The sequence below is a fragment of the Phocoena sinus genome, chromosome 15 (genome assembly GCF_008692025.1).
Source record: "Phocoena sinus isolate mPhoSin1 chromosome 15, mPhoSin1.pri, whole genome shotgun sequence".
Classification (NCBI taxonomy): domain Eukaryota; kingdom Metazoa; phylum Chordata; class Mammalia; order Artiodactyla; family Phocoenidae; genus Phocoena; species Phocoena sinus.
The window spans coordinates 53,974,331-53,986,475 of record NC_045777.1 but is presented as its reverse complement, the minus strand read 5'-3'; the positions used below and the strand labels follow the sequence as shown (position 1 = coordinate 53,986,475).

At 47.2% G+C, this 12,145-nt stretch overlaps 1 protein-coding gene across 1 annotated transcript in view; it reads right to left on the bottom strand.

Moving 5' to 3' along the window:
* Positions 1-6,442, bottom strand: part of RBFOX1 (RNA binding fox-1 homolog 1) — a 2,234,275-nt gene extending 2,227,833 nt beyond the window's left edge. The window contains exon 1 of the mRNA XM_032606353.1: positions 6,157-6,442. Coding sequence (XP_032462244.1) covers positions 6,157-6,366 — 210 coding nt within the window. The 5' untranslated portion in view covers positions 6,367-6,442. The remainder of the gene's footprint in view (positions 1-6,156) is intronic.
* Between the last annotated feature and the right edge of the window lie 5,703 nt (positions 6,443-12,145).

The window sequence follows — 12,145 nt, the reverse complement described above, 5'->3', positions numbered from 1 at the left end:
TGGGACCCTGGGGCTTCCCTGGTGGCACAGTGGTTGAAAGTCCGCCTGCCGATGCAGGGGACATGGGTTCGTGCCCTGGTCTGGGAGGATCCCACATGCTGCGGAGCGGCTAGGCCCGTGAGCCACGGCCGCTGGGCCTGTGCGTCTGGAGCCTGTGCTCCGCAACGGGAGAGGCCACAACAGTGAGAGGCCTGCGTACCGCAAAAAAAAAAAAACAAAGTGGGACCCTGAACACTCACTGGGGACCAATCTTAGAGAGATGCTTAGGAGGGGGCCACCAAGTCACCATTCCCTCCCTCCTTTCTTGCCCCCATCCAAAAGTCAGACAGCACTAGCCTGGTGCCCAGCCACAGGGATAAGGAAAGCCCACTCAGAATCTCAGTTCTTCCCCTGACACCAAAGACCCAAAAAGTTGAGAGTAGGGGAGCTGACTCCATCTCCTCTGGGGTCCCACAAGGTGGGTAGTTGTAGCAAACCCAGCTCAGAACTGTGTGCAGTTCAAGGGCCGCTGTACTCATGTCCCCATGGGACACCATGGGGGTGCAAAACCCTGCACCTTAGATTCTCAGTGTAAATGTTTTCAGCTTTGTGGGCAATACAGTCTCTGCTCCAACTATTCAACTCTCCCACTGTAGCAGGAAAGTGGCCACAGACAATATGCACGTAAATGGGTGTGGCTGTGTGTCAATAAAACTTTATTTACAAACACAGGTGAGAGGTGGCTTAGGCCCATGGACCAGAATCTGTCTCCTCCACTAGAGTAGGGTCTCCAGGAGAACAGGAACTGATCCATCCTGTAGAACAGCACCTAGCCTGGCACCTGGCACCTGGCACCACAGAAGCTGCTCAAATACTTGGAATGAAAAAGGCAAGTGGCCCCCAATGTAGAGAGGTGAGGGTCTCCCCATGACACTGTCTTGTGCCAAGGAACACAGCCAGGTCAGGGCTCTCCACCAAGGCTGGGTCCTTTTCCAAGGTAGCATGGAAAAGTGACAGCTGAGTGTTTTAAGAGGACAGAGGCTTTGGAGTCACACACACAAACTATAGTTTTGCAAGAGGGTCAAGACCATGGAGTGTCCTTTGTTTCATTGCACACACCATGGTTGGGTGCTAGAGTGTCCAAACTTAGGGTGAATCTTTGTACTCCACCCCCCAGTTGCCTCTATTAAAATTCCAGCAAGAGCCAATGAACATATTAAATCCAATGGGCTCTCTTCAACACAAATGACTCCTGTCTTTCTCCCTCTCCTGTCTGTGGAGCCACACATTCTCTTCCTGCTGGTCCTCCGACCTTTCTCATGGATTCTTCTCCTCTCATCATTAAGACTTTCCAGGCTTATAGTAAAGCCCCTTCTCTTGCCACTCCTCTCTTTCCCCAGTCAATCTCGGGTGTCCTCTTGGCCTCAACTACCATCAACACTGATGACCCTCAAGTCTGAATCTCCATCCCCGACCCATTTACCCATTAGATGTTGCCACCTGGATCTCAGAGCAACGTCAGCCAGAGTCCATAATCAAACTTATGGTCTTCCCTGCCTTTCTGGAGGTCAACTTGACTCTGCATCTTGCTCATTCCCAATACCCAATAGATCCTAAATCCTTTGAAATGTATCTCATAAGGTTCACAACTCAAGGTCCTCAATTCAGGTACACCAACTCCACCACCACCACCACCATCATCCAGGCCACAAGCATCCTTGGCAAAGACTCCTGTCCCAGGCCCCAGAATGGTCTCCCTCGTGTTCCCTGAGCTCCAAGTCATGTTCTAGAGGACCCAAAGGGACAATGACCATCTTGCTGAAATGTTTTAAATTAGGACGACACCGGCTTGCAGTCCAACTCTTTCCAGCTGAGAAGCCCAAATCAAGCTCCAGTTTGCCAGCGCTGGGGTTAAATATTTCTAAAATGATTAAAGCCAAGGTCAACACAGCTAAAACTACTCCAGACACAAAGGCATCCACCTCCCCAGGGGCTGAGGGGTCTGAACTGTCCAGTATGCAGCCTGTGCTTCTCTGTTCCTGCTGAAAGGAATACCGTCCATGCCTTCTTCCTCCTCCAAGGACCCTCCACCATCCTGCACCCCACTCTTGGCCCTTGGAGGACGAGGAAACCTCCTGCCATTTCCCTCTCCAGCACAGCGTTCCACAGATGCTTGCCTCATAAATTACAGAAGAGCTGTGGCAGACACACCGCACTCCGGTGGGTGGCCATGTCTTCATGTCAGCTTGAGAGATCGTTACCAGGGAAATATCTATATCTCAGCAGAGAGAGCTTCCACCCTGTGGAGTCCAGCTGTGCTCAAACAGGAATCCTGAAACCCAGATGTTGGTCCAAACGCCCTGTCTCGGCAGCCAGCTTTGGACCTCTCCACTGTGGGAGTGAACCCCTCCTGCCATCTGGCCTGCCTACCCGCACCCATGCTCCCTGGAATCCTGCACCTCCAGAACCAAGGAGGAAATTGGGGGATGCCAATGAGTTCCATGCGGAAAGCTGAGGTGCTACCCGAATCCAATCTGAGGTTTAGGTGGATGGTATCCCCCGTTACATGTCACCAATGGATAAGGGGATGGAGGACGGAGTCTGAGTCACCCAAATAATTAAAAACAGAGATGACCATTTGTTTTGTGCTTTTTCTGGGTCTAAATGCTATTCCAAGCATTTTCTATTTATTATCTTGTTGTTTTGTTGAATGCATACATAACCTGTCACTGAGATTATCTCCATTTTATAGATGAGGAAATTGAGGCCCCTGGAGGTTGTATAAACTTCCCAAGTCCACAGCTCATAAGTGGTACAGCAGGGAACCAAACTCAACACCCACACTCTGAAATATTTTTTGCAAGTGTAGACTCGTGGCTCTAAGCCAAGGTGATTTTGATTGCCTTCTCCTGCTACCACAGGCAACATCTGAGGACCCTTTGGGTTGTTGCAAGTGGGAGTAGGGTATCTAGTGGGTAGGGGCCAGGGATGGTGCTAAGCATCCCTACAATACACAGGACAGCTGCCCATAACAGAGAATGATCTGGTCCCAGATATCAACAGTGCCAAAGTTGAGATACCCAGGTACAGACCATCACCAGAAAGAAGGGGAAAGACCTACAGTCTGGATTCACTCCTACAGGGAGCCCCATGCTGACAACAACCTTCTGCTCTAGTCTCAACCCCAGGGACTCTTGAGTGGACAGTCTATCAGGGGATTTTGGGGATTCCGATGAGTTATTACCCTTGAAAGCTCAACTCTGCTCAGCAACAACTCAGAAATCTATGCCAAGCTGCCTGGTCTTGGGAAAAGCTGAACAAACACCTGAGGTTGATAACCAATTACCTACAGGAAAGACTTTTTTCTCCTTCCAGGAAGAGCTGTGGGTCAGATTCACCCTGGGGTCTCTCTAAAGGAATCAATAAAGGCTCTGGGAGGACCAGTTCTTCAATACCCTCTCAGCATCACTGGTCCTGGAGCGGGCAAAAAGACTCTGTAAAACTTCTGATCCCTGGTGGAGGGTCATCCCTCACTAGTCACACACCCTCCTTCCACCGCACATCCAGCAGGACTTGGGTGCTGAGAGGTATCCTGGGGCTCCAGTTTAGCTCCTAAAAGCATCCCCTAGCAGCCAGAAGAGGAAGCAACACCCTTCTTAAAGACAAGAGCCGAGCCCAGGAGCCACTCTGAGGGACAACCAGTCACATGTAAACCTCAACCATCCAGAGCACCGGATACAGTAATGGGAAAGGGTATTTTATCCTCAAAAACATCTAGATACAACATGGACAGGGTGGTGTTCCCCATGAAGCTTCTGCACAGAAAAGCCCAAAATGATCTACATCCAAAAATAATCTGCTATTAAAGAACAAAGATGATTTTGACATTTCAGCCAAGCTAATGGTCTATACGGACAAAATCCCATGAAAAAGCATTCTGTTTTTCTTGATGCATCTGAATGTGGTCTGTGAATGAAGAAATGGCTCTCCTCCTTAAAGAAATAGCTGCTGCTCCTGGCACCAGCCTGAAACTGCTTCTAGGTTCTTTAAAGAGAATATTCCTATAGAAACTAAAAAAAAAGAAATCTGTCTGGTGGGCATTCTGGGCAGCCTGTGCTTTGGCCAGCCTTTAAACTTGAAAACCAAGACACCAGCTCCGTGAGGAGCCACTGTTCCCAGAAGATCCAGGTGTCCCAAAAGGAGAGAATCGTATTCAGTTTCAGAAAACAAGGACGATTTCTGTCCAGTTATGACATAATCCTTCAAACCATGGTATCCACACTTCCCTTCATGAACCAAAAAGTTCAGTGGTGTTTCTGCCTTTTAAAAATGTCATCCTCTGCACATAAATCCTTTAACCTCCAAAAGGCATTTACCATGCAGAGTCTTGCCTAAGGTCCTTATCTCTTGTAATGAACCCCCAGAACCAAACATGGCTGCAAGCAAGGTGCACAGAGAGAATTTCAGCACTAAATCACATTCATTGAGCACATACTACACACCAGCTGCAATGCTAAGTGCTTTCTATGGATAACCTTCACTTAACCTCAGGAACAATAACCCCATGAAACAGGGCCTATTGACATGTCCTTTGCACCACTGAGAACACTAAGGCTCAGAGAGGTTAAGTCACTTGCCCCCAGTCACCAGTTAAGGAAGGCCACAACCAGGATTCACACCCGAGTAGACCAGCTCCAAACCCACATTCCTAAGCATCCCACTGCACTTAGTCACTTCATTCCATTCTGGTGTCCTGGTCTTTGGCAAAGTTCCACGTAAAAGAGGGAGGTGACAGGAGGAGGGGAGGGCTTCTGACAGTGGAAGTTTCACAGCATTGCACGGCCCGCATAATTGTGTCTCAGACCTGGGATCTCTCCTCTCACCACACTGCGACACACCCCATCCCACTCTTTCCACGATGTGTCCCAATAAACCTTCCATAAATATTATCCTTCTCCTGGCATCTTAGAAATTCTCCTGGTTCTGGTGTCCAGGTGGCCCATGATCTGAACAATCACAGCCACGGGTAGGTGAGGGCTCTGAAGCAGCACCTGGGAGTCAGCCGGGCTTCGATGCAGCCTAGTGAACGGGAGACAGGCTGCTGCCGCCTGTGTGGATTCAGGAGAAACAAGGGGACCTCTCCCTTGTGGGGCTCACTAGTCACAAATCAAATTTTTAAGACGAGCTCAGCCAAGCAAATGGTCAAGAATAAAAACGTTTGGAAGAAACAAAAAGGTCAAACCCATTGTCAATTTAAAACTCTCAAGGTGGCTGCCCTCACCATGGGGACAGCTGTCCAGACAGTCCTCATCTGTTTTCCAGAAACTTGTGACCCCCAAATGTAAGGTCAGCCAGGTCACAACTGGAAGATTCAGAAGAGGAAGCAGAAAGCAGTGGCCGGGGAGGTCAAGCTGGCCATGGAGCTCCATCCCACACACACCTGGTGACTCACATACCCACGCACATATGCTACAAATCACCCGCACACGTACCCTCGGCTAGCGGGGACCAGAGCTAGGCAGCACCCAAGGGGATGCACAGAACTTTGCTTCACTGTCCTTCTCTGGAGGGTTGGGGAGAGAAGAGTGACTTCAGGGTTGGAAGCCACCTGCCTTCTCTCTCAACTCTCCCTGCCCAGCCAGCCTGGGGAGCAGTGACAGGAAGACATGGGGCAGGTGAGGGGCTTGGTGAGCTGCTGCTGGCACACACGCTGACAGGGGAGGGTTTGCAGAGCCTGTGCCCGGTACTTCCCACCCAAGCCCCTTACCAGATGGAAGGCAACCAGCAAAGTCCCAGAGAGACGTCTAAAACAGCTCTGCCCAGGATGGGGTGTGCAGAGTGAGGGCTGCTCAGAGTAAACCCCCGCCTCCTTTCCCTTCTGGACGGCCCCAGGACACAGCGCTCCCCCTCCCTTTTTGGACAACCGCAGAGCCCACGGGTCTCCCAGCCAGCGACGACGTCGTTGGAGAATCACCAAGTCGATCCTACATAAACAAGAAGGGAGTTGCCACCAACGACGGAGCATCTAGTTTCTCAGGAGGTCCCCACAAGCTGTCATACCGCGCCCGCCCACCCACAAGAGTTGCTGCCCAATTATCAACTTAGACCTGACCGCCGACGGGGAGCATCCCTGCCCACCCCCCAGCCCCATCCCTCCTGCGCCCCCCGCTCACTTACACCTCTGTCTTCAACACCTGTCTGGATGCCGGTCTCTTCCCTGCCCAGTCGTGGCGCGCCTTCTCCTTCCTCCTTCGCTACGCTTCCTCCTTCCAGCCCCAGCCTCAACCTCTTCTCCTCCGGAGGGGCATCCTCCTCCTCCCGCCTCTGCCGGCCATCCCTGCCTCTGAGCTTGCCCGTGTCCTCGGGGCTGCCGGAAGGGCTGGCCATAGCTCCAGGGGGGCTCTGCCTGCACTTGGGAGAGAGGAAGGACCCAGCAGCCTTCCGAAGCCAGCGGCCTGTCGGTGGGAGATCTGGCTTCTGAGCGCGGGCTCGGTGGGTTCGCGCGGCTCGGCTCTGAGCTGGGCTCTTCTGTTGACCACTCCTGTCTCTCTGCCGCCACCTGCTGGCTGCTCGCGGGCACCGCGGGCACGCGTGGAAGAGGCTCGCTCAGGCAAATCCTGGCCCGCAGCTCGCACACAGACGGTCTCCCTGACCAAGGAAGGGAGGGGAGTAGGGACAAGCAGACGTCCACTTCTCCAACGTCCTGCGAGGATGGACACCCTGGTCCCTCAGTACTGTTTTGCATCTTGAATGGTTTGGATGTGGCTGGAAAACAGAAGCTGCTCAAAACACAAGGAGAATTCGGCCTGGAGAATGATGTGCTTAATACAAAGGCACCATCTTTCGAAGCTGTGCTTAGCTATCAAGGATGTTTATTGAGCATCGCTATGAACCAGGCATGGCAATGCGGGAGGGGGTTACAATGGTGACCATGGCAGGCATTGCCTCTGCCCGGTGGAGCCCAGCGCCTGGGGGGGAAGGTGATGATTGATTGACATTGCCAACGGGGCAAAAGGCTGCAGAGGAATGTGCTGGGGATGCAGAACCTAAAACAGAAGAGCCTCAGAAGGTCTGGGGCTGGGAGAATGGCAGAGGAAGTGAACACTGAATGGAGGTGCACAAGATGAGTAGTTCTCAGCCAGGTGAAGGGTGTTCAGGCAGAGGGAGCAGCACACGCAAAAGCCCAGAGGCTGAGAGGGAGGCAGCAAGAAGCCTGTGTGGCTGCAGCAGGGTAGGTGAGTGGAGAGTGGTGTGGTGGGTGGAGAGGTTGTTGGGGACCAGGCACGCAGGGCAGGACCAGATAGAGGACCACTTCAGGGACTCAGCACAGCAGCAGTGCAAATGGACAAAGGGAGGAGACATTGAAAACTACTTTGGAGTGATGGGTTGATAACTCTGAGTGTGCCCCGCACATGCCCTTAGCACCAAGATGGGGCTCCCTCCTCGGCTGTGTAATGAGTTGAGCCAGGAGGTATATTCTGGACATTTACAGGTTATACCCAGTGTCCAGGGCAGCCTCATTGAGCGCCAGGCTCCTATATGTCCTGAGCTTCCCCAACCAAGAGCTGAGACCATGCTGCAATTGCTCGATAAATTATTTCTGCCACTAAGCCCCAGCAGGCACTCACTGCCTCTGCCTTGTTTGTGATTTTATCCTTAAAAGCTATCATGGTGGGTGGCACACAGTAGGTGCTCAAGAAACATTTGTTGGATGAGTAAATGGATCTGATCTTGCCCAAGGTTCTCTGCATCCTACATGTTCCCCTTCTTGCTTCAGCCCCTTCCTCTCTTCTCCATCTCTTCCCTCTGTTCCAGCACAAATAAAACCCTGTTATTATCCCCACTATACAGAGGAGGAGACAGCAGCGTAAGGAAGGCAAGCAATGTGCCCAAGGCACCCTATGGCGAGAACTGCTGCCACTGAATTGGGAAACCTAAATGCAGTTGTGGGGGGGCACTGGATCCCAGGGTGGCAGAGGTCAAGAGGTGGCTCTCAACCACCAAGGTCACGGGCAGAGTCAAAGCAGAAGTCAGCAAAGTCTGACTCACACAGAACTGTAGCAGTGGCCAGTTGAGCCCAGTGTTCCTAGAAATGAAATAGATGGCAAGCATATTCAATTCTTACTTGATCTGTAGAAGCAAAAGAGTTCTAGGTCAAGTGAAAAAAACTCTAACTTGAATTATAAAAACAGATGGTCAGGGGCTTTTGGCAGAAACAACGGCAGGCATCTCACGCAGGCCTGCGAGCAACTTCACAGATGGCACCACTTTCAACACCGGGAGCACGTTGCCAGGCACTACCAGATGAGCCGTATGGCTGACAGGGTCTTGGTGCTCCGGCTGGGTGTCAGGCCTGAGCCTCTGAGGTGGGAGAGCCAAGTTCAGGACATTGGACCACCAGAGACCTCCCGGCCCTATGTAATATCAATTAGCGAGAGCTCTCCCAGAGATCTCCATCCAAGACTGAGACCCAGCTCCACCCAATGACCAGCAAGCTCCAGTGGTGGACACCCCATGCCAAACAACTAGCAAGACAGGAACACAACCCCACCCATTAGCAGAGAGGCTGCCTAAAATCATACTAAATTCACAGAGACACCAAAGCACACCACCAGACTTGGTCCTGCCCACCAGAAAGACAAGATCCAGCCTCATCCACCAGAACACAGGCACCAGTCCCCTCCACCAGGAAGCCTACACAACCCACTGAACCAACCTTACCCATTGGGGACAGACACCAAAAAAAACCAGGAACCTGAAACCTAAGAGGAGACCCCAAACACCGTAAGTTAAGCAAAATGAGAAGACAGAGAAACACACAGCAGATGAAGGAGCAAGGTAAAAACCCACCAGACCAAACAAATGAAGAGGAAATAGGCAGTCTACCTGAAAAATAATTCAGAGTAATGATAGTAAAGATGATCCAAAATCTTGGAAACAGAATGGAGAAAATACAAGAAATGTTTAACAAGCACCTAGAAGAACTAAAGAGCAAACAAACAATGATGAACAACACAATAAATGAAATTTAAAATTCTCCAGAAGGAATCAATAGCAGAAAAACTGAGGCAGAAGAAGGGATAAGTGACCTGGAAGATAAAATAGTGGAAATAACTACTGCAGAGCAGAATAAAGAAAAAAGAATGAAGAGAATTGAGGACAGTCTCAGAGACCTCTGGGACAACATTAAACACATCACCATTCAAATTATAGGGGTCCCAGAAGAAGAAGAGAAAAAGAAAGCATCTGAGAAAATATTTGAAGAGATTATAGTTGAAAACTTCCCTAACATGGGAAAGGAAATAGTCAATCAAGTCCAGGAAGTGCAGAGTCCCATAAATAAATCGACAGGATAATCCAAGGAGAAGCACACCAAGACACATATTAATCAAACTATCAAAAGTTAAATACAAAGAAAAAATATTAAAAGCAGCAAGGGAAAAAAAACAAATAATATACAAGGGAATCCCCATAAGGTTAACAGCGGATCTTTCAGCAGAAATTCTGCAAGCCAGAAGGGAGTGGCAGGACATATTTAAAGTGATGAAAGGGAAAAACCTACAACCAAGATTGCTCTACCCAGTAAGGATCTCATTCAGATTCAATGGAGAAATTAAAAGCTTTACAGACAAGCAAAAGCTAAGAGAATTCAGCGCCACCAAACCAGCTTTAAAACAAATGTTAAAGGAGCTTCTCTAGGCAGAAAACACAAGAGAAGGGAAAAACCTACAATAACAAACCGAAAACAATTAAGAAAATGGGAATAGGAACATACATATCAATAACTACCTTAAATGTAAATGGATTAAATGCTCCAACCAAAACACATAGACTGCCTGAATGGATACAAGAACAAGACCCAAATATATATGCTGTCTACAGGAGACCCACTTCAGACCTAGGGACACATACAGATTGAAAGTGAGGGGATGGAAAAAGATATTCCAGGCAAGTGGAAATCAAAAGAAAGCTGGAGTAACAACTCTCATATCAGACAAAATAGACTTTAAAATAAAGACTATGACAAGAGACAAAGAAGAACACTACATAATGATCAAGGGATCAATCCAAGAAGAAGATATAACAATTGTAAATATTTATGCACCCAACATAGAAGCAACTCAATACATAAGGCAAATGCTAACAGCCATAAAAGGGGAAATTGACAGTAACACAATCATAGTAGGGGACTTTAACACCCCACTTTCACCTATGGACATATCGTCGAACATGAATACAAATAATGAAACACAAGCTTTAAATGATACATTAAACAAGATGGACTTAATTGATATTTATAGGACAACCATCCCAAAACAACAGAATACACTTTCTTCTCAAATGCTCATGGAACATTCTCCAGGATAGATCATATCTTGGGTCACAAATCAAGCCTTGGTAAATTTAAGAAAACTGAAATTGTATCAAGTATCTTTTCCGACCACAACACCATGAGACTAGATATCAATTACAGGAAAAGATCTTTAAAAAATACAAACACATGGAGGCTAAACAATACACTACTAAATAACCAAGAGATCTCTAAAGAAATCAGAGGAAAGCAAAAAATACCTAGAAAGAAATGACAATGAAAACACGATGACCCAAAACCGATGGGATGCAGCAAAAGCAGTTCTAAGAGGGAAGTTTATAGCAATACAATCCTACCTCAAGAAACAGGAAACATCTCAAATAAACAACTTAATGCTACACCTAAAGCAATTAGAGAAAGAAGAACAAAACAACTCCAAAGTTAGCAGAAGGAAAGAAATCATAAAGATCAGATCAGAAATAAATGAAAAAGAAATGATAGCAAAGATCAATAAAACTAAAAGCTGGTTCTTTGAAAAGATAAACAAAACTGATAAACCATTAGCCAGACTCATCAAGAAAAATAGGGAGAAGACTCAAATCAATAGAATTAGAAATGAAAAAGGAGAAGTAACAGCTGACCTTGCAGAAATACAAAGGATCATGAGAGAATACTACAAGCAACTCTATGCCAATAAAATGGACAATCTGGAAGAAATGGACAAATTCTTAGAAAAGCACAAACTTCTGAGACTGAACCAAGAAGAAATAGAAAATATAAACAGACCAATCACAAGCACTGAAATTGAAACTCTGATTAAAAATCTTCCAGCAAACAAAAGCCCAGGACCAGATGGCTTCACAGGCGAATTCTATCAAACATTCAGAGATGAGCTGACACTTATCCTTCTCAAACTCTTCCAAAATATAGCAGAGGGAGAAACACTCCCAAACTCATTCTACGAGGCCACCAACCCTGATACCAAAACCAGAAAAAGATGTCATAAAAAGAGAAAACTACAGGCCAATATCACTGATGAACATAGGTGCAAAAATTCTCAACAAAATACTAGCAAACAGAATGCAACAGCACATTAAAAGGATCATACACCATGATCAAGTGGGGTTTATCCCAAGAATGCAAGGATTCCCCAATGTATGCAAATCAATCAATGTGATAAACCATATTAACAAATTGAAGGATAAAAACCATATGATCATCTCAATAGATGCAGAAAAAAAACTTTCGACAAAATTCAACATCCATTTAGGATAAAAACCCTCCAGAAAGCAGGCATAGAGGGAACTTACCTCAACATAATAAAGGCCATATATGACAAACCCACAGCCAATATCGTTCTCAATGGTGAAAAACTGAAACCATTTCCTCTAAGATCAGGAACAAGGTTGTCCACTCTCACCACTATTATTCAACATAGTTTTGGAAGTTTTAGACACAGAAGTCAGAGAAGAAAAAAAAATAAAAGCAATCCAAGTCGGAAAAGAAGAAGTAAAGCTGTCACTGCAGATAACATGTTACTATAAATAGAGAATCCTAAAGACACTACCAGAAAACTACTAGAGCTAATCAATGAATTTGGTAAAGTGGCAGGATACAAAATTAATGCACAGAAATATATTGCATTCCTATACACTAGTGATAAGAAATCTGAAAGAGAAATTAAGAAAACACTCCCATTTTCCATTGCACCAAAAAGAATAAAATACCTAGGAATAAACCTACTTAAGGAGACGAAAGACCTGTAAGCAGAAAACTGTAAGACACTGATGAAAGAAATTAAAGATGATACAAACAGATAGATATACCATGTTCTTGGATTGGAAGAATCAACAT